The following is a 23,833-nucleotide window of genomic DNA, read 5'->3' as shown; positions in this document are numbered from 1 at the left end:
GGTCGTGGGGGCAGGTCGGCGCGACGGAGCTGGATCTCGTCGCGACGGGCTCTACCGCAGACCGGGACCGGCGGGATGGGCATGCAGTCCACCAACAAGTGCCAGTTGTTAGGGAGGTGGACGTTGCTCCACGACAGTGGCGTCCCCGTCTCCCAGTAGCGCTTGCAGATGTTGGCCTTCACGTACGGGCGGTTTCGAGTGTTGGCCGCTGGCGGGGCGATGAAGAAGGGTGGCGGAGGAGGAGGGGGTGGAGTGGCTGCGGCGGCGGCCTAAGGAGGACCCAGCCTCATGGTCGTGCTTCCCCTTGCGGCCAGGGATCCAGTGCCACCCCATTGCCGATGGTAAGGACGGGGTGTAGGAGAGAGGGTAGATCTACGACAACCGATGGCTAGGGTTTGCTCGTGTCGAGTATCGAGAAGGTAGGGGTCGCCGGGAGTGGAAGCGTAGACTGGCCGGTCCACGGCTTCCACATTAAAAAGAATGATGCCCCGCATGGTTAGGATTCTGACAGGCGGGGGCTGCCCGCACATACGCATTTTTTTTTGAACTGTGAGATTTAGGTGCCTAGCTGCCATATGTCCCCAAAACTGACAAGAAACGGACGCGTTCCTGTCCGTTCGCTGTCCGTCTAAACATAAACCAGGAGCAAGTTTGCTCCTGAAATGCAACGGGCAACCAGGAGCAAGTTTGCTCCTGAAATGCAACGGGCCGAACGCGAAACAGATAAAATTTAGGGACGCGGACGAGTGTCTGTCCGTTTGGACCGTTTGGCTCGTAACGGACACACGCGGACCAGATTAGGTACGATCGATGCGTTGTGCGTTGGAGTTAGCCTTAGACTCGAGCACGTAACGGAATAGCGCCCCACCTGGATCCTCCTCGCAGGAAAAACAAAACGTGTACGTAACAGATTTCCTTTTGAGCGAAAAAACAGAAGAGATACATAGAACGTGACGGTGGTACGCCGACGTGCTTCCGATGGCATCCAAGGACCATGGAGGCGGTGCTCCTCGGGAAGACGGATCTGACGAGGACTGCGGCTGCGTGTCCTGGACGATAGCTCTGCTCCTGTACACGTCCTTCTGGCTGGTCATGGTGTACCTGCCGCCCATGGATTCCTTGCCCGGGATCCGGGAGCTCGACGGCTCGCCGCCATGCAACGACGACAAGCCCACCACGTGCTCCGTGGAGCTAGCCGGCGCCAGGGGGCTCGAGCCAGCGCTGGCTCCGGGCGCGACCTCGCCGGCATTCGACCTCGTCGTGCACGTCGACAACGGCCGCGTCTATGAGCTGTGCCATGGCGGCGGCGACGTCGTCGTCTCCTACGCGGGCGTACCCCTCGCGCGCGGGCGCACGCCGAGCTTCCGGCTGCCGGCAAAGACTACGGGGCGGTGGGCGGTGAACGTGACGGGCGTGGGGCTGGGGATCCCGGCGGATTTGTCTCGCCTCATGACGGCGGAGCGGAGATGGGGGGTGGCCCAGCTGGAGATCGACATGGGCCTGGCCTGGCAGTCCTTCACGTGCGACGTTTTGGTTGACGGGCAACCCGGCGCATCAGCGTGCAGGCTAGCTTAACACGTTTTGTTTTGTCTCAGTCTCAGTAGATTCATATGGAGCTACGTAAGAACACACAAGAATTACACAATAGATTCTCGTTTGAGTGCGAACCAAATTGTGATTTGATGGTTAGAAAGACTGTGGTATCACTAGCCCATCAGGGTTTAAGTCCTAGTGCTCGCATATTTCTAGAATTTTTTTAGGATTTCCGACGATGCGCATCCAGTGGGAGGAGACGTTCTTGTCGATGACGAGATGCCTATGATGACTTTGTAAATTTTAAGATGATATGCTGGCTCAGTCTTTCGAAGTGCTCATAGAGATAGGATGTGCGTGTGTACGTTCGTAAGGATGAGTGCATGCACGTGTATACGAGCGCTTGCGTCTATACTGTGTTAAAAAAAATCTCGTTTGAGTGTTTCACATGTCTTTTTTCTACATTATCTGTTTTGAGGTTATTTTTGTTTTTTTGCGGAAAACACCCCAGCTCAAAAAATAAGGATAACCGGTGATAAACAACACACACACACCACATGTTGAAAATTACACCCAGGTCCCTGAGGAGCCAACCCAACACATCCACCGGCGCGAGCTGCAAGCGCGTCGCCGCCGCCACTCCTACGTGGAGCCGGCGTGACCTTGTTATCTCGAGGCAGGATACGGGAAGTCGACAACTTTGGTCCATACGAATCAACACGCCAGAGAAGCATTGGATTGGAGAACTACCGGTTTGAAAGCATCACCTCTCTAGCCGGTGACGGGAGAGAAGAAAAATCTGGCGGGGAGATAACCACTCACGAGTATCTGCAGATGCAGCACCACTGGCGCAATGCTCCTCTAAAATCTCCAAGGCTCCGCAGCGGCACATGAGCACGCATCGCCGACTACTAGAGCACAAAACCAACCACAAGGGCGGTGCCGCCACGCCTGCCTCGATTGGGAAACCTTAGATCCACCAACGACTGCCGCACACCACATTTCACATGTTAATCACGAGATGACTTCTTGGGTGTGTGGGCTGGCATCGAATCTAGCACTATATTTTTTCGCACAAAAAAACAAGAATATGGTCCTATATGTACCAATACTAATACTGCCAGCCTCGCTGACTCGGCGGACCTACCTGCAAGGGCCCAGACGGCCAAGGGTGCATGGCCCAAGCGTAACCGGGCCGGACTGAGTAGTGGTGGCCCAGGAACTCCCACTCACTATTTAGCCGATTCCCACTAGTGAGAAGGGCATCCAGTGGATCAGGCACGACATCGGCACGAACCACCTCTTCCCTTTCCCTTTCGCAAGAACCCTAGATCGATTCGTGTAATCTCGTTTGTAATCCCCACCTAAATCAGATCCTGTGAGAAATTTCCATTGTTAATAGGAATTCCGAGCTCGTCCCTATCATCTGGTAGAAGAGACCACCCACCTCCCTCTCCATTCATGTTGACGAAACTTGTTGAGACCAGAAGTTTGCGTCAGGCCAGAGCACAACTGGAAGCCATGGATCCCGGTGTTTCTACCTTCCTCACCAAGCTTGAGGCCAAGATCGAGGCCACGATAGATGCGCAGACCAAGTCCCAGCAAATCACGGCTGCCAAGATCGACGAGCTACTCGCTTAATGTCCCGATCTGGAGTGCCGAGTGGCGGATCTCGGTGACGCCGTGGCAGTGCTGAACTGGCGCACCCTCCGCTGTCCAAGGAAGGCGACGCGGCTCTAAAGGCTCGTGATCAGCCACAACCACCGCGTGCGACGCGCGGCGTCCACACTGGACCCCGTGCAGGGTGCGACGATCCATCCCCAAGGGCCCATAGGCCACGACAACTTCAATTACCACGGGGGTCGTCAGTAGCATCATTCCAGCCGCCGCCGCCGCTCCCAGCAAGCGGTCAGTCCGACTCTCTTCTCTCCCCTGCATCTATATCCTCATTTGCTCACGCGAGCCAGATGCTCGCCGGTCTGGGTCAAGCACATCAACATATTTCATTTCCCCAGTTTATGGGAGAGAATCCCAATTTTTGGAAAACATTGTGTGAGCAATATTTTTCTATGTTTGGGATTCAGTCCACCTTTTGGGTTTCGATGGCAGCGCTCAATTTTTTTGGTAGGGCTTCTATTTGGTTGCAAATCGATCCAGAAGCGGTTGTTAGAATTTGATTGAGATTCATTCACTTCTATGTTATGCACACGTTTTGGCCGTGATCGACATCAAATTATAATAGGATAGTTCTATATTGTTCGCCAAATGATATCAATAGCAGATTATATTGAGAAATTCAAGTTAATCATTAATCATTTGAGCTCGTACTTTGATTCCATTCATCCTTACTATTTTTTTACCCGATTTGTGGAGGGACTGAGGACGGATATCCAAGCGGTGGTGCTTGTTCAACGACCACCCGACTTGGATACATCGTACGTGCTCGATCTGTTGCAAGAGAAGGTGGCGGATGGCACGTTTGGGGCTCTTCCATGGCCACCTGAGCCAACGCAACATACGGCTGCACTGCTCCCGCTACCACCGCCTCCACCTCGTCCAATTGCTGCTACTGGCGCCACTGACCGCCATGGCATGGACAGCGTGCGCGCGAACTCGGCGAAGTTGAAGACGCTGCGGGACTATCATCGTGGTCGCGGTCTGTGCTTCAAGTGCGGCGAGCGGTGGGGGAACAATCATGTGTGTCCCACCTATGTCCAGTCGCATGTCGTCGAGGAGCTCCTCGCCCTCTTTGGTATCGACAACGTCATCGACATGCAGCTGCCACCGCCCGATGACACAATTATGGCCACCTCCAGGTCGGCTGTCTCGAGGGGCATCTCCTCCAAGGCATTTCAACTCCAGGCCTAGATTCAAGGCCGGGAAGTGCTCATGCTGGCCCCCTCCGGCAGCATGAACTCCTTCATCGACTCATCCCTGGCAACCCAGATTGTTGGCACCCAACCACTCCCTCGAGCTTATGGCGTGCGAGTGGGCGAAGGCGGGGAGATGCTCTATTCTGCGGTCGTTCCCAACTGTGCTTGGTGCTCTCAAGCACATGAATTCAACACAGATTTGAAGGTGCTTGATTTCTTGTATCTGTGTTGGTATTTCCCTGAATAGGAGAGGATGATGCAACACAACAACGATAACTATTTCCCTCAGTTATGAAACCAAGGTTATCGATCCAGTAGGTGAACCAAGCAATACTATGTAAACATCACCTGCACACAAATAACTAATACTTGCAACCCAACGCGTAAGAGGGGTTGTCAATCACTCCTTAGTATTGAGATATATTAAATTGTATGAGATTTGATAAATAGATCTGACAAAAACACAAACTAAAATAAATAAAGAAAAAGTGCAGCAAGGTATTTTTGGGTTTTTGCAATAATAGATCTGAAAACAATATGATAGAAAATAGACCTGCGGGCCGTAGATTTCATTAGTGGCTTATCTCAAGAAATAGCATACGGTGTGTAAACAATTACTGTTGGGCAATTGATAGAAGAGCAAATAATTATGACGATATCCAAGGCAATGATCATGTATATAGGCATCACGTCCAAGATGTTGGGGAACACAGTAATTTTAAAAAAATTCCTACGCACATGCAAGATCCATCTAGGTGATGCATAGCAACGAGAGGGGAGAGTGTTGTCCACGTACCCTCATAGATCGTAAGCAGAAGCGTTATGACAACGCGGTTGATGTAGTCGTATGTCTTCACGATTCGACCGATTCTAGCACCGAAGGTACGGCACCTCCGTGATCTGCACACGTTCAGCTTGATGACGTCCCACGAACTCTACATCCAGCTGAGGTCGAGGGAGAGTTTCATCAGCACGACGACGTGATGACGGTGATGATGAAGTTACCAATGCAGGGCTTCGCCTAAGCTCTTCACACTACTAGAAAAAGGGCTATAGATGGGATTAACACTAATGGCGCACCAGACAAGCAGTGCGCCATTAGTATATACTAATGGCGCACCACCTTCTCATACGCCATTAGAGCTGAAACTACTAATGGCGCACCTGGCCCAGGGTGCGCCATTAGTATCAATTTTTTTTGAACTAGTGCGCCTGTCCAAACATACTAATGGCGCATCCAGACACAGTGCGCCATTACTAGCTTTAACTAGTAATGGCGCACCTGTCGGAAAGTGCGCCACTAATGTTGTTTTTTATTATATTTTTTATTCCTTTTTTTGCAAAACTACTAATGGCGCACTGTTCCACCGTGCGCCATTACTAGTTTAAACTAGTAATGGCGCATTGTGGAACAGTGCGCCATTAGTATGTTTTTTTTTGCAAAACTACTAATGGCGCACCACCAGAAGGTGCGCCATTAGTAACCTGGATTACTAATGGCGCATTTAGAGTTGGTGCGCCATTAGTAAGTGGGCAGCAACAAGATATTTTGGACATCCATCCATCCATCCGACCCAACGCACCAACACACACACACACACACACACACACACACTCTCTCTCTCTCTCTCGCTCGAACCCACCCAAACCCTCGTCGCCTCCTCTCTCCCCCCCAAACCCCTCTCTCCCTCACCGCCGTCGCCACCCACGCCGCCCGGTTCCGGCGAGCTCCGGCCGCGCGCAGCACACCGGCGAGATCCCCTTGGTCCGCATCTGGCTTACCTCCATGCAGATCCGCGGCTCCCCCACTGGCTAGGGTTTTGCATCCCCTTTTGTTCGTCGGGATCCGCCACGGCGAGGCCATAGGTGACCGGATCCAGCACTGGTAAGCCCCTCCCCCTCCTTCTTCGCCCACCATCTCCTCCTCACCTCACCTCATCTTCTCTTCCTTCTCTGCAGGTCGCCATGGGTGTGCCGACGACGACGACAGGAGGGGCGCACCTCCGTGGGGCGGGACGCCGCCATGGAGATGGATTCCCTTGTCCGCCACCACGCAGCGGCACCATGGAGCCTCCCAGCGCCCCAAACCCTAGCGGAGAGAGAGGAGCTGCTCCTAGTACAACACGCCATGGAAGGGATTTTTTTGGTATTTTTGTTGTTGTTTCTCTTCCCGATCTAATCATGTGGAAGGCCCTTTTCCTCACCATGATTTATTCATCTCCCCTTCCTCTGTTTTGTGCAGGTTGCTCTAATGGCGAAGCTTCTTCTGCATGACACCCTCCACCCCTCCCCTGCATCCACCTCCTACCCCCATACATGGTGAGCTACAACCTCTCTTTCTAGCCCTTGCAAATCTGATCTGGAGTGGACATGAATTGCAATTGTCATGGACACTACATAACAACAAGTATTGGTTCAGTTTTTGTGTGAAATTCGATTGTCATTGTGCTTTTTGATGCTTGCTTCAGAAAAATAAAATCATGGATAGATAGAATATGGAAACAGTGAGCTTCCTTTCAAGTTAGTAATACTAAAAATCATTTGGCTCATCAATTTTTCATGTCTTGTGTTAAATCCACTCCATTGCAATCTAGCTATGTATGGATGGTTTGGTACAATTTGCCATGGATGAGTATAGTAGTTACGTACACATGTGCTTTGTAGTTTTAGTCCTTCTTGTGTTGCTGCACTTAGTCTAGAGATACAACAACATTAGTTAGGTCATGGATGGATGGATCAATACATACAGCTAGCACTGCTAGCAACAACAACAAAATAACCTTGTGATTGATTCTGTTGACGCTAGCATGCTCTATTAGTTTTGGAGCCCAACCATGGACTGTACGTACTAAGCTAGCTCAAGCACACACACATGCAACTTGATTTATTTCTGTAGATACTAGCAGCAGCACGCGTTCTCCTATACTAGCTTGCTTAATTTCTGTACTAGATCAACGACACTAGCACTTACTTGTTTGTTAGATTCGGAGCAGCAGGCATCCTCCGTGGACGATGACGACAACCAGGTCATCCACCGCCACGACGACACCCCGCACATGGTCCAACTCGACTACAACATCCACCTCGTGACGGCGACGTGGTCGTGTGCGGCATCGACCAACCTCCTCTCCTATGAATCCGTCTCCTACCTGTAGCTCCCGCTCTTGTGCTGCTATATTAGTACCTTGCTCTGTTTCATGCGTATGGGTGATTTTGTTTGTGCTTGTGTCATGGAAAAGATCATTCCTATTTATTTGTGCTCTGTTTTCTTTATTATCACGAGTTGCAAAATTAGTAGTGGGAAGTAAACTTTTGTTAACTTGTTGGTTGAACCAATGGAACTACTGTTATATTTGATTTGTTGCTCAACTAGTGCTGCAATGATGGGATCGAATGATTGCATGACCCTAATGTTGGCCTATCATTTCAATTATCTTGGTCTTATAGATGTTATTGTTCCTGTCATATAGCACATGCTAGTTTCTTTATTGGTTGGCTGCTGGTTCTGTTTGTTCATATGCATAAGTGCTACTGTTTCTTTGTTATCTTATAAAGGATATAGTCCTTCATTTGTATATAGCCGTAACTCTCTTATTGATCAACATATACTGATTCATCTCTTTACTGCAATTACTCTGTGTACTTCATGATTTGCTCCTGTAGTGGTATAAAATTATAGTTTCTCTTTCAAGCTGGTATCTGTGTTTGATATATACTAGTCTTTATCTAAATACCATGTATTGGTATTTCTTGTATGGTTTAGTACATCATCTACTGGTGGTTTAGTTGTATATTGTACAGGATATAGTCCTGACGGTTGCATGTAGTGATAATTCTTTCTTTGCATTAGCTATTTCATATGTTTCAGATAATTTAGATGCATGCTTATACTCCTATCTATACCAGGTGCATGTGTTGTGCTTGTGTACCTATATACAGAATAGTACCCATGTGTAAGTGGGTGTATGTGTTCTGCTTATAGTAGATGTTTAGTAAATGTGCTATCAATGGCCTATTTCTTCTTGCAGGTTATGGACTATATCTTTCCTTGCCAATTCCCTCTCTCTTAAATCTGATTTGAACAGATGCTGCACTGGTCTCTTCACTTTCTTTCTTTCTCTCCTACTCTCACTGATAAGAACAGGTGCTCCTTAATCTTGCCATGCCAATGATGGTGTCCTGAGGCTCTCATCGTTACTTAAAGATGTTGCACTACTTGATCCAATGATGCAATAGTCCTAGCACTACTAGGCTTCCTGAGGACAATCCCTACTTCAAACCCTACCTCTGGGCTAGTTGATTAGTAGTGGGTTTGTTGGATTTCATCTGAAAACTAACCCAAGCTTAATTGAGGGATCCCCTAATCATGGAGTTAGTTCTAGTTTGAGTTGATCTTTGGGTTTGGCTTTGATCTATACTTTGCTGGCTCTACTTCTGTCTTTTGGGTTATTGGCTCCATTTATGTAGTGTTGGCTCTCTTCTACTGTTTCTTTGATCAACTTAATCTGATTGGGGTTTGACTAATGTTTCCAAACTCGTAAGTGCTAGCTCCTACAGCAAAGGCATTTTGCTAAGGGGAATGCTACATTTAAACCTTGATCAAGTTTTTCATGTTTTTTGTTTCTTGTTTTGCAGGTTGATGAACTGGAAGAAAGAAGCAGAAGATGAAGAACTAGATAGTTTAGTATAGGTTTAGTTTAGGACTTTTTCTAGATACGCCCGCTATCTAGCGGGAGAGGGGAGGGAGCGTTGGAGGAACCGGATGAAGACGAGTTTCATCGTGATGATGCTCATCGTGATGACCGCAGCTCTCTTCTATGTGATGGTAGTTTAGATGATCGATATCGACTTGTAATGTGAAGACAAACTCGCTACTCGCGGTCTCAAGACTTGTAATATAATGTTCTATCTTTGTTCGGTCTTTTCAATTCGGAGACTAATATGATGAATTGTATTCGGAGACTAATATGATGAATTGTATTCACAGAGTAATCTTCTATTGTATTCGATGAATCTGTTGTTGATGTGTGCTGTCTATATTTTGTCCAATTATACATTTTGTAACCTGTGCAAAAAACAGAAAATTAAAAAATAAAAAAACCTAATATTCATACTAATGGAGCATCACATCACAGTGCGCCATTAGTATGCCAAAGGATACTAATGGCGCATCATTAAACAGTGCGCCATTAGTATGCCGAAGTTACTAATGGCGCATCTTGTTGTTGTGCGCCATTAGTATGCCAAAGCACCTGGGTATACATGGCCCCCTGGGAGGCATACTAATGGCGCACTGTTGTATATACTAATGGCGCATCTGAGGTGCGCCATTAGTATACCAGATACTAATGGCGTGGCACTAATGGCGCACCACTAATGCGCCATTAATGGCCAAATTAGGTGCGCCATTAGTAGGCCTTTTCCTAGTAGTGTCAACGATATGACCGAGGTGGAAATCTGTGGAGGGGGGCACCGCACACGGCTAAAACAATCAACTTGTGTGTCTATGGGGTGCCCCCTCCCCCGTATATAAAGGAGCGGAGGAGGGGGAGGGCCGGCCTCTATGGCGCTCCCCAAGGGGGGATTCCTACTCCTACTAGGAGTAGGTTTCCCACCTTTCCTAGTCCAACTAGGAGGGGGAAGAAAGGGAAGAGGGAGAGGAAGGAAAGGGGGGGACAGCCCCCTCCCCAATTCGGGTTGGGCCTTGGGGGGGCGCGCCCCACCACTTGGCCGCCTCCTCCTCTCTTCCTCATGGCCCATCAAGGCCCATTAACTCCCCGGGGGGTTCCGGTAACCCCCCGGTACTCCGGTATATGCCCAAATTCATCCGAAACCATTCCGTTGTCCAAACATAACCTTCCAATATATCAATCTTCATGTCTTGACCATTTTGAGACTCCTCGCCATGTCCGTGATCACATCTGGGACTCCGAACTACCTTCGGTACATCAAAATACATAAAATCATAATACCGATCGTCACCGAACGTTAAGCGTGCGGACCATACGGGTTCGAGAACTATGTAGACATGACCGAGACTCATCTCCAGTCAATAACCAATAGCGGAACCTAGATGCTCATATTGGTTCCTACATATTCTACGAAGATCTTTATCGGTCAAACCGCATAACAACATACGTTGTTCCCTTTGTCATCGGTATGTTACTTGCCTGAGATTCGATCTTTGGTATCTCAATACCTAGTTCAATCTCGTTACCGGCAAGTCTCTTTACTCGTTCCGTAATGCAACATCCCGTAACTAAATCATTAGTCACATTGCTTGCAAGGCTTATAGTGATGTGCATTACCGAGAGGGCCCAGAGATACCTCTCCGATACACGGAGTGACAAATCCTAATCTCGATCTATGCCAACTCAACAAACACCATCGGAGACACCCGCAGAGCATCTTTATAGTCACCCAGTTACATTGTGACATTTGATAGCACACTAAGTGTTCCTCTGGTATTCAGGTGTTGCATAATCTCATAGTCATAGGAACATGTATAAGTTATGGAGAAAGCAATAGCAGTAAACTAAATGATCAAAGTGCTAAGCTAATGGATGGGTCAAGTCAATCACATCATTATCTAATGATGTGATCCTGTTCATCAAACGACAACTCTTGTCCATGGCTAGGAAACTTAACCATCTTTGATTAACGAGCTAGTCAAATAGAGGCATACTAGTGACACTCATTTTGTCTATGTATTCACACATGTACTAAGTTTCCGGTTAATACAATTCTAGCATGAATAATAAACATTTATCATGATATAAGGAAATATAAATAACAACTTTATTATTGCCTCTAGGGCATATTTCCTTCACAAGATTAGTATACCGAAACAATTCTACATCTACTACTATTACTCCGCACATCGACCGCTATGCAGCATGCATCTAGTGTACTAAGTTCATGGAGAAACGGGATAATGCAATAAGAACGATGAGATGATGTAGACAAGATCTATTCATGTAGGAATAGACCCCATCTTTTTTATCCTTAATGGCAATGATACATGTGTGCCACTTCTCCTTTTGTCACTGAGATTGAGCACCGGAAGATCAAACCCATCACACAGCACCTCTTCCCATTGCAAGAAAAATCAATGTAGTTGGCCAAACCAAACCAAAGTTTCAGAGAAGAAATACGAGGCTATAATAATCATGCATATAAGAGATCAAAGAGGACTGAAATAATATTCATTGATAGATTTGATCATAAACTCACAATTCTTCGGATCCCAACAAACACACCGCAAAAAATTCATCACATTAAATAGATCTCCAAGAACACCAAGGAGAACATTGTATTGATAATCTAAAAGAGAGAAGAAGCCATCTAGCTACTGCCTATGGACCCGTAGGTCTGTGGTAAACTACTCATGCACCATCGAAGGAGCACCAATGAGGATGATGAACCCCTCCGTGATCGTGTTCCCCTTCTACAAGGTGCCGGAGTAGGGCTCTAGGTTGGATCTCGTGGTTCTGGAACTTGCGGCAGCTGAAATTGTTTTTCGTCGACTCCCCTAGGGTTTCTGAAATATTTGGGTATTTATAGAGCTAAGAGGCGGTGGAGAGGGGGCCTATGGGCCCCACTACCCACTAGGGTGCACTAGGAGCCTTTGGTGCGCCCTAGTGCCTTGTGGGCCCCACAGGCCTCCCCTCCCGTACTCCCTTTGCTCCCAAGTTGTCTTCTGGGCAGAAAAAATCTCCAAAAAAGTTTCATGGCATTTGGACTTCATTTGGTACTGATATTCTGCCAAGTAAAAAACAAGCAAAACACATCAACTGGCACCGGGCATTATGTCAATAGGTTAGTCCCCCAAAAATGATATAAAGTTGCTATAAAATGAATATAAAACATCCAAGAATGATAATATAACAACATGGAATAATAAAAAAATATAGATACGTTGGAGACGTATTAGTGCTCAACTTGGGCGTGTATGAAGCTATATTAGGCATGGATTGGCTTGAAGCCAACAGTCCAGTGACAGTGGATTAGCGTGCCAAGCACCTGGAATTCCATTCAGAGACTGGAAAAGTCAGCTTACAAGGGCACAAGGCTACATCCACGACTTGTTTTCTCATCAACAGTGTCCAACTTAAAGGATTGTGCAAACACAACTCGTTTGGCTGGTGCACCAGGGACCTTTAAGGGAGCAATGCACACTACTCCGAAACCACTCAATAGGAAATGTGTGATCCTCTTCTTTGATGACATCCTCGTTTTTAGAAAAACATTAGCACAAATCCAGGAGGACCTTCGGCAGGTATTGGTGCTCCCGCGCAAGGATCAGTGGAAGGTCAAGGTGTCTAAATGTGTGTCTGGCCAGCAACAATTGTCCTATCTGGGTCACGTCATCCCATGAGGGGTGGCTACTGAACCAAGCAAGATCAAGGCCGTGGTCGACTCGCAGACACCAAAGGATGTCAAGGGAGTTCGAAGCTTCCTTGGGCTCGTAGGTTACTACCATCGCTTTGTACGCCACTTTGGTGTACTAGCGCGACCTCTGTTCAATCTTCTCAAGAAGGGGACCCCGTTTGTCTGGACTTTTGTCACTGAATCGTACTTCCAAACTCTGAAGCAACGACTAATTTCTGCACAAGTCCTTGTGATACGTCTCCAACGTATCTATAATTTATGAAGTATTCATGCCATGTTTACAACAATTTTATATGGTTTTGGTATGATTTGAATGGAACTAAACTGTTCTGACGCTGTTTTCAGCAGAACTACCGTGTTGTTGTTTTTTGTGCAGAAATGAAAGTTCTCCAAATGAGCTGAAACTTTTTGACGATTTCTTTCGAACAAAAGAGGCACTAGAAGCTTCATGGGGGAGAGGGACCAGAAGGTGAAGGTGGCCACCACCTACCAGGGCGCGCCAGGGGGCTTGCCCATGTGCTGGTGGGTGGTGGGACCCTCGAAGCCCATCTTTGCGTGAAACTGACGCCAAAAAATCCAATAAATACAAAAACCCACATAAATAACCCTAGATCAGAAGTTCCGCCACCACAAGCCTATGTAGCCATGAAAAACTAATCTGGACCCAACGGCCACCTTGATGAGGTGGGAGTAGTCCACCCACAGGGCTGAGGGTTTATACTAGTAGCTATGTGTTTAATCTCTCTCTCTCTCTCATGTCCTTGATTTGGCACGATCTTGATGTATCGCGAGCTTTGTTAATATAGCTGGATCATATGGTGTTTTCCCCTCTCTATCTTGTTGTGATGAATTGTGTTTTCCCTTTGAGATTTCGTTATTATCGGATTGAATACTTTTATGGATTTGAGAACACTTGATGTATGTCTTGCTATGAATACCCGTGGTGACAATGGGGTATCATATGATTCACTTGATGTGTGCTTTGGCACTCAACTCGCGGATTCTCGAGGTGACATCAGGGTAATCTATGCATAGGGGTTGATGCACGTTCTTGTCTTTGTTTCTCTGGTAGAAATCTTGGGGTACTCTTTGAGGTTCTTTCTGTTGGATTGTGTATTATGAATCTGAAATTGTTTGATGCATATCATATATTCAACTCACGTATACTCGTGGTGACATTGGAGTATCTAGGTGACATTAGAGTTGGTTGACGCGTACTGCTACTTCTTGAGCTTGCGTTGATTTTTCCCTTGAAGAAGAAGGGTGATGCAACAAAGTAGAGATAAGTATTTCCCTTAGTTAAGAACTGTCGGTGTCAAAACCGGCGGATCTCGGGTAGGGGGTCCCGAACTGTGCTTCTAGGCCGGATGGTAACAGGAGGGAAGGGACATGAAGTTTTACCTAGGTTCGGGCCCTCTTGATGGAGGTAAAACCCTACGTCCTGCTTGATTAGTATTGAAGATATGGGTGTTACAAGAGTAGATCTACCACGAGATCAGAGAGGCTAAACCCTAGAAGCTAGCCTACGGTATGATTGTATGTTGTGATGGTTGTCCTACGGACTAAAACCCTTCGGTTTATATAGACACCGGAGAGGGTTAGGGTTACACAAGGTCGGTTACAAAGGAGGAGATATCCATATATGTATTACCTAGCTTGCCTTCCACGCCAAGTAGAGTCCCATCCGGACACGAGACGAAGTCTTCAATCTTGTATCTTCATAGTCTAACAGTCCAGCCAATGGAGATAGTCCGGCTGTCCGAAGACCCCCTAATCCAGGACTCCCGCAGTAGCCCCTGAACCAGGCTTCAATGATGATGAGTCCGGTACGCAGTTGTCTTCGGCATTGCAAGGCGGGTTCCTTCTCCGAATACATTACAGAAGAAGTTGAATACGAGGATAGTGTCCGACCCTGCAAAATAAGTTCCACATTCCACCGCAGAGAGAATAATTTTTCCTCAGATCTAATTTGCTGGTTTATTTTGACAACATGACGTCATGTCATGGCCCGGTGATTATTCGAACCGTTTCTCTTAACCAGCTCCACACATAACGCGAGGCAGTTTCTTGACACGTCTTGCCGAAGCGGAGATCGTGTTCCCCTAATTATGGGATTCTCATTAATGCGGTTCGTGGGTAACCCAACCATGTCTAGGACTCCTAGATTATAGGTAAGTCCTAAACGGATACGGAGAGGACGCTTGATATTCACCCTCTTTATAAGGGGACAAGGTTTTCGCTTTTTCCCTCCCGTGCTCAATCAAACCCTTCCCCCGCCTCGAGTTCTAACACCCAAAGCCCAAGTCAGGTGCTCCGGATCTTCAACCATGTCCGGATCCATCCTTCAAGGCCGATGGACGCCCTCCTCCATTACAGAAGAGGACATTAAGAAGTTGAGGGAGGCCAGATATCTGACCGCCGAGGTGTCGCATCGGCTGCCTGCTCGAGGGCAGGTCATCCCTACTCCTGAACCCAACGAGAATGTTGTGTTCGTCTCCCACTTCCTCCGAGATCTAGGCCTCACTCTGGATCCTTTCGTCAGGGGCTTGATGTTCTATTACGGGTTAGATTTCCACAATCTAGCCCCGGACTCCTTTCTCCACATCACGACATTTATAGTCGTGTGTGAGGCCTTCCTCCGCGTTACCCCTCACTTTGGCCTATGGCTCAAGACCTTTGAAGTAAAGCCGAAGATGATCGAGGGGCAACAGGCCGCGTGCGGAGGTGCATCAATAGGCAGGATGGCAGGAGCTCCATGGCCGAGAGGTTCCTTTCCAGAGGTGCCCGAATTATGGCAATGGGAGTGGTTTTATATCACGGCTCCCAGAAGTGCCAAGTGGGCGGCTGCCCCCGCATTCCGCTTGGGCCCCCACCACAACTGATGTCATGGATTAGCATGGATCTGAGCTGGGGTCTAGCCAAGGACGTGCCTATGCTGCAAAGCCGCATCCGAGATCTCTTCGAGGGAGATTTCAATTTGGTTGCGGTAATACAAGTTATGCTGGTTCGCCAAGTCCAGCCTTGCAAACGCCGGCCCCTGCGCTTGTGGGAGTTCAACCCAGAGGGACCACGTGCCATTCAAAGTTTCCTCGGCCTGAGGCACGAGGAGATGTACAAGTCATTCTTCGGACCTCAAGTGGAATGTCCGGATATCACCGAGGACGTGGGCCTGAGCAGTAACCGCGCCGCCGAACAAGTAAGAAATCCTCTAGCCGAACACACTGTCTTTTATTCGAGGTTATTTTTGAGAGTTTGCCTTTTGACCAGGACTGGCTAACAAAGGCGAAGATGATTCGGTGTTTGGCCCCCCTCCCTGAGGGTTTGGAAAATCCGGTATTGGAGAAGATGCTCGAGGTCGCACCTTGCCCGGAGCCCTTGAAGGAAGATACCGAGGGGGATAATACGGGCGAACGCGGGCCCCCATCGCTACCCGCTCCGATTGAGGGAACGAGCATTTCCACGAAGGAGGGCGACCGGGGGAGGAAAAGGACTGCTTCCGAGGATTTGGAAGCCGAAGCCTCCAAACGGGAGAAGAAGTCTCCCATAGAGGGTCCTGCCTCGGGGGGTGCTTTTGCCGCACAAAGTCCGCGAGGGGATCAGCCCTCCAACGAGTCGTAAGTGATCCAAAATATTTTAATAGTAATAGTATGCTATCTTTTTCCTCTGAGAAAACAACCACCGCATATATCTTGCAGTTCGGGCCTCAGCCCCTCTCAAATGAGTTCGTCTTCGGGGGATCTTCTTCCGGAGATGATGGAGAGCGAAACGCCTCCCCCGGACTCCTCCGCTCCAGAAGCGGGCGACCCCGAAGTGTCGTTGCGGAGGGCCTCTCCGGATCCGGTGAGGCCAGAAGATAGTCCCATAGACCCCAGAAGTCCCCAGTGTCCGGCTCCCGAAGAGAGCATACGAAAGAGTCCGGCACCGCCTGGTGTGCGGTTGGACGTTCTGGGGGAGTTGGTGGGGCGAACGACCATCTCAGAAGAGCACCGTATGTTGATGGGTACGGTGATGGAGAGAATCTCGTCCACTGAAAGTGGATTACATGAAGCCTTTATGAGTCTACTAACAGGCTTTGAGGTATGCGAGATAATATGTGATAGTACTGCACATGTTAGGTGTGCCCTGTGTAGATAGTAGCCCCTGAGACTCTGGTTGTCGTCGAGACCGGCGGCGAACAGAGGATCGTACTCCCAGGCAATAACCAAACTGCCCTTATGTGCAGGTGGTGGAAGCTCCGGTGGCTAGCCGGACTAATGAGTTTGCCCAATTAAAACGTCAACTGGATGCGGCAGACGCCGACATCGAGCTTGTTAACAAGAGGCTTGACGAGGCACAGGGTAAGTGTTATCATCCGGTGAATGCCACATAGTAAGAGCAGCATAATGTCAGTATCTTTAATATGTTGTGACTGCAGATGGAGCTGCCACCGTGGAAGCCTTGCGGGCGGAACTTGCCCGAGCCAAGGAACAAGCGAGGATTAGTAATGCGACGGCTTTGAAGGCAGCCGAAGAGCTGAAAGCCGAGAAGGCCGCACATTGCGGGAGCCAGGAGAAGATGGCCAAGATGGCCATAGAGTTAAAAGACACTGCCGACCGTTGCCGGGTCCTTGAGAAAGAAAATCGAGCGAAGGCAACGGACCTTGAGAAGGCCGCGGCGGCAGACAAAGACACCCGTTCTGCTATGAGGGCGAAGAAGGAGGAGCTGCGGGAAGCCGGGGATATTGCGGCTGGGAAACCCTTCATGTTAAGGAGGAAGTTCAGAGATCCACGGTATGCCCCTCTGGATCGGCTGTGGAGCTCGGTAGATGCGTATATGGATTTGGCGGCGAGCGCTGCCGATGCGGCCAAGTACTTCCAAGGTCAGATAGATCATGAAGTGGACAAGCTGTTCTGGACGCAATTTCACGTTCCAGAGCGTCCGCTTTCATTGACTGACCAGCTAGCCGAATGTGCCAAACTGAATAGGTTGTCCGGACTCGCCATGACGTCTGTTGCGGATCAGCTATGGCCGGAAGGGCCTAAGCCGAACAGCTATTTCAGCTTAGTGCAGCAGTTCCTTGATGCGGTGCCACGCATTAATGTGATGAAGAGGTCGGCGTGCATAGAAGGCTCGCGGATGGCCCTTGCCCGTGTTAAAGCATACTGGGCGGAGATGGACGCTACCACTGTTGCGGCGCAGGGTTCGGCCATAGGCCGTGTGGCTGCCGAACACTATTTCGAGGAAGTTCTCAAGGGTGCTCGTTTAATAGAGGCCCAATGCTCGAAAAATATTATGTTTGAGTGATATGTATTCTCATTGTAAACATAATGCTTTTATGAAGTTTTTATAAGGCTATGTTTATACTTTTGCCTGAAAGTAGTATGATGCCTTCTGTGCGACCGTTTATATATACATGTGTATAACCTGAAAGATTTCAGCCGTCGGCTTCAACCCCCACGCATATAATGCGGAGGTACTTGCAAAAAACGTGTGTTCACACTTAACCCAACGTCTTGGTCCTGATAAGGAGGTGATAGCGCAGCGAGCGAGGCAACCGGACTATAATGCTTTAACACTTTCACTTAGCCATAGGAGTTTGACAGTGGGGCTACTAGATAGCCCCTGGTGGCTCCGCACTCTCCTGATCGCGGGGTGCGTATATGCCTGGCCAGAAAACGGCCCTTCGTTAAGGCGGAGGAATTCTAGCATTCCGATAGGTCATCGAGTGGTTGAACAATCTCACGCTATATCATGACAGTCAGTTTTCGGCTTTCTCTACTGAGGCGCTCGTCCGGATGAACCAGGGCACAATCGCAGTAGTTCTCCTGGTGCTACCTTAGCCGGTAAAGCGGAACGTAAGGCACCAAAACATAGGAGCCGGGCAAACCCAACATTTGACCAAAGACAATGATTCGGAGCTGATGCATATAAGGCCGAACTTGCGACGCTGAACACTCCCTAAGGTATTCGGTCTTTATGGTATAAACCAGGACGACATAGTGCCGCTTGTAAGAAGCCCCTTGTGTCCAGGTACGTGCATTATTCTGACGTGGCCACATGCCAAGACATCAGCATCCTTCTCAATTGTGCTGAGAATTCGGTGGATATGTATCAACAAGAGACATTAAAAAAGGTTTACGCAGGGTCTTAATCTAAAAAGAATCCTTGGAGCGGGTCCCTGCTGCACGTCTGCGCCTGTGTCTCCGTTGTGCCGTATCCTGGACGGGTGTATCACGATGATTATCTGTAAAAGAGAGGAGCTTAGGTAAAAAAGCTGTCGTGCAAAAAGTAGTTTTAAAATAAACCATGTATAATTCAAGGTGAGTAAGAATTGCCACTTGTCTGCGCACGCTGAGCCCCTTGTATTTGTAATAGGGGTGTGATCATTGATCCGGTATAAATTGCATATAGTTGGTGAGGCCGTGACGACCTGCTAAATGTTGTAGTTGGTGAGGCCGTTTTTAGTGTGCGGCTGTCAAGGCAGCCGCACGCTCTTCGGCGCGCAGAAATCGCTTAACATTTCCGTTCACTGTAATGATGCCACGTGGACCGGGCATCTTGAGTGTGAGGGAAGCGTAGTGTGGTATTGCATTAAAGCGAGCGAAAGCTTCGCGTCCGAGTAGTGCTTGATAGCCACTTTGGAACGGAGCGATGTGGAAGGTTAGATGTTCGCTACGGAAGTTATTAGGGAGGCCGAATATAACTTTTAGTAGAAGGGAGCCCGTGCAATGAGCCCCTATGCCTGGCGTTACTCCTTTAAAGGTAATATTGCTATGGTGAATTTTTGTCGGGTCTATCCCCATTTTGCGGATTGTATCCTGGTATATCAGATTTAGACTGCTGCCACCGTCCACCAGGACTCGTGCGAAGCGGTATCCGTCAATTATGGGGTCTAATACCAGGGCAGCCCATCCTGCATGCCGGATACTTGCTGAGTAATCACGATGGTCGAAAGTGATCGGTTGAGACGACCAGTGGCAGGACTCCGCGGTGACAGGCCTTCGGGCGTATTTTTCTGGGAGTGCCGTTTTGTTTCTTCCATTAATCACATGCAACACGTTTACTGTTTTGACTTCTGGTGGAAATTTCTTTTGTTCCCCAGCGTCTCCCTTGAGAGGCTCATCCTCATCTTCACTTGGTGTATCCTCCCCCTTGTGTACGGCGTTGAGCTTGCCGGACTGCTTGAAGACCCAACATTCTCTGTGGGTATGATTGGCTGGTTTGCCAGGGGTGCTATGGACCTGACATATTTGGTCCAGAATTTTATTCAGGCTGGACAGCTCACCTCTGGCGCCTTTAGAGGGCGGCTTCTGACCTAGCTGAGAGCTTTTGAATCTGGCGTTGACTGCCGTGTTCTTCGTGCTGTCTCCTTTGTTCCGGCGTTTGTTATTGCTGTTGCGCCATGATTTCCCGTTTCCATCTCTAACTTCGGATGTACTGGGGTCACTGGTGCTGCATCTGGCTAGCCAGCTGTCCTCACCCACGCAAAAATGGGTCATGAGCCTTGTTAATGCTGCCATCATTCTCGGCTTTTCTTGGCCGAGGTGTCGGGCAAGCCATTTGTCACGGACGCTGTGCTTAAAAGCTGCCAAGGCTTCGGCGTCCGGACAGTCGACAATTTGGTTCTTTTTAGTAAGGAACTTGTTCCAAAGCTTTCGGGTTGACTCTCCGGGCTGTTGAGTTATATGACTCAAATCATCCGCGTCCGGAGGTCGGACATAAGTCCCTTGAAAGTTTGCCCGAAAAGCGTCTTCGAGCTCTGCCCAGCTTCCAATGGAGTTTTCGAGGAGGCCTTTGAGCCAGTGACGGGCTGGCCCTTTGAGTTTGAGTGGTAAGTACTTGATGACGTGGAGATCATCTCCTCGAGCCATATGGATGTGGAGGATATAGTCCTCGATCCAGACCCCCGGGTCTGTTGTTCCGTCGTATGCCTCTATTTTTACAGGTTTGAATCCCTCTGGAAATTCATGATCCAGCACCTCATTGGTGAAACATAGGGGGTGTGCGGCACCCCTGTATTTGGGTGTACCGCGTTGTTCGGATGTTATATCGTATGCTGGGGCGTGCTTGCGTGGTCCATAGATGGATCTGATTGCGCTGTTCTTTTGGTGCAAGCCCCCGTGTGAATCGCGTATTGTCTTGTGAGTGGCATTGTTGGCCGCTCTATGTTGGCCGTGAGGTCGTCTATCCGGCCAGGTGGCTGTTTTGATTTTTGGTTGCGAGGGGTCTGAGGCCTCCTCATCGAATTTAGGTAGCAACTTCCGCTTTGGGTAGCTCATGGTGGGGCGATTGTCGCCGTACTTCGCTGCTGTGTTGAGTACTTTACTCCATCTGATTTGGAGTGTGTCCTGCGCAGCCTTGAGCCTTTGCTTCTGCTTTTTTAGGCTCCTCGCGGTGGCAACAAGCCTTTGACGGGCATTCTGCTGCTCTGGGTGCCTGTCCGGCGTTGTGTCTCCGGACTATTATCTTTGACATAATTGGTTTGTTCGGTTTGATTCTCCATATTGCCATGGTCCGGCAGTGATTCGCCCTGCTCCAACGCTGGGTCTGTGTGATCATTATTTCTGGCGAGGCGGGATTTGGGGCGGCGCTTGCGCCGCCGCTTTGACTGCTTCTCGAGGGAACAAGCCTTCGGTGCGTCCTTCCGTTCCTCCTCGTCGTCTTCTTTTGGTGTGTCCACCATGTATACGTCATATGACGAGGTGGCTTTCCAGTGCCCTATAGGTGTTGGCTCATGTTCCTCTCCTACATCGTCATCCATACCGTCGATGTCTTTGGAGTCGAAGTCGAGCATGTCGGTTAAATCATCGACAGTGGCTACAAAGTGGGTGGTGGGTGGGCGTCGAATTTCTTCGTCGTCCGTATCCCAGTCCTGTTGGCCATAATCCGGCCAGGGCTCTCCTGACAAAGAGAGAGACCTTAGTGAATTCAGAATGTCACCGAAGGGCGAGTGCTGAAAGATATCCGCAGCGGTGAATTCCAAGATCGGCCCCCAATCGGATTCGATTGGCAGGGGCGCGGATGGTTCGGGGTCCGGAGGAGAGTCCGGCACCTTGGAGTCACGGGCTGTGCAGAGGATTATGCTGGTGTTTGGCTCGATCGCCGTCGAGACTGCAGCCCCTGAGGCGGTGTCTAGCCATCCGTCCTCGATTGGCGCAGCTGGCTCCGAGCTAAGGGTCGGAGCTGATGCGGGCGCGGCCTCTGGGGTACTGTCCGATGGCAGAGCTAGGTCATACCCATCGCGACAGTGCGGCGCGCCCGGCGGTGGCTCGAATCTGTTGAAGATCAAGTCCCCACGGATGTTGGTCGTGTAATTCAAACTTCCAAATCTGACCTGATGGCCAGGGGCATAGCTTTCAATCTGCTCCAGATGGCCAAGCGAATTAGCCCGTAGTGCAAAGCCGCCGAATACGAAGATCTGTCCGGGGAGAAAAGTCTCACCCTGGACCGCATCGCTATCGATGATAGTAGGAGCCATCATGCCTAACGGTGATGACACAGAGGAACTCTCAATGAAAGCACCAATGTCGGTGTCAAAACCGGCGGATCTCGGGCAGGGGGTCCCGAACCGTGCGTCTAGGTCGGATGGTAACAGGAGGCAAGGGACACGAAGTTTTACCCAGGTTCGGGCCCTCTTGATGGAGGTAAAACCCTACGTCCTGCTTGATTAATATTGAAGATATGGGTGTTACAAGAGTAGATCTACCATGAGATCAGAGAGGCTAAACCCTAGAAGCTAGCCTACGGGATGATTGTATGTTGTGATGGTTGTCCTACGGACTAAAACCCTTCGGTTTATATAAACACCGGAGAGGGTTAGGGTTACACAAGGTCGGTTAAAAAGGAGGAGATATCCATATACGTATTGCCTAGCTTGCCTTCCACGCCAAGTAGAGTCCCATCCGGACACGAGACGAAGTCTTCAATCTTGTATCTTCATAGTCTAATAGTCCGGCCAATGGAGATAGTCTGGCTGTCCGGAGACCCCCTAATCCAGGACTCCCTCAAGAACCAAGGTATCAATCCAGTAGGAGGCACAAGCAAGTCTCCAATCTATGCACCTGCACAGACTAACCAACACTTGCACTCAATGCGAAAAAGGGATTGTCAATCCCTTCAAGATCTCAAACAGGAGTGAGATCTAATAGAGATATGTATAAAAGATAAATAAAAGGCAAACTAAAATAAATCTAAATAAAGTGCAGCAAGGTATTTTTGGGTTTTTTGGTTTATAGATCTAAAAATATATCATGGAAAATAGACCCCGGGGCAATAGGTTTCACTAGAGGCTTCTCTCTTGAAAGAAAACATATGGTGGGTAAACAAATTACTGTCGAGAAATTGATAGAAAAGCGCAAAGTTTTGACGATATCCAAGGCAATGATCATGAATATAGGCATCACGTCCGTGTCAAGTATACCGAAACGATTCTGCATCTAATACTAGTACTCCACACATCGATCGACTCCTGCCTGCATCTAGAGTATTAAGTTCATAAGAACAGAGCAACGCTTTAAGTAAGATGCCATGATGTAGAGGGATAAACTCAAACAATATCATGAAAACCCCATCCTTTTACCCTTGATGGCAACAATACAATACATGCCTCGCTACCCCTACTATGTCAATGGGTGAGGACACCACAAGATTGAACCCAAAACTAAGCATGATGAGGACATCAATACCACTGTTACACCCACAACCCCTGCTCCTATACATACTAGACCAATTACTAGAGCTCGCGCACGCCAATTAAATTATCAGGTACTTTCGTTTCTTGGTAATGATTCTAATGTTCATGAGAATATAATGCTGCCTAAGTAGGATACATTTGTTTTGCTCACAAATGAAGGGACTGGCATGGATAAGAGGGATGAACACTGGAGCAAGACCAAACATGGAGATGACGGCATGCGCAAGGGGAACAAGAACGGAGTTACAAGTCATGATTTCGGGACTTTGAAGCCACCATAAGGAGTGCATGAAGCCTTGGATGAAATATACAAGATGCCACTTCATAAATTTCGTCCAGAGGCTATTATAGGTGCCGCTGAGGG

At 48.7% G+C, this 23,833-nt stretch overlaps 1 protein-coding gene across 1 annotated transcript; it reads left to right on the top strand.

The window, feature by feature from the left end:
- Window positions 1-906: 906 nt before the first annotated feature.
- On the top strand, window positions 907-1,815 carry LOC125548496. The gene has a single exon (XM_048712080.1). It carries the CDS (start codon window positions 979-981, stop codon window positions 1,573-1,575), a length of 597 nt encoding a protein of 198 aa, XP_048568037.1. The 5' UTR covers window positions 907-978; the 3' UTR covers window positions 1,576-1,815.
- Window positions 1,816-23,833: the final 22,018 nt, after the last annotated feature.

Source organism: Triticum urartu, chromosome 3 (genome assembly GCF_003073215.2).
Source record: "Triticum urartu cultivar G1812 chromosome 3, Tu2.1, whole genome shotgun sequence".
In the NCBI taxonomy this organism is placed as follows: Eukaryota; Viridiplantae; Streptophyta; class Magnoliopsida; order Poales; family Poaceae; genus Triticum; species Triticum urartu.
Note: the sequence above shows the minus strand (reverse complement) of the source record. Positions and strands in the feature narration are given on the sequence as shown.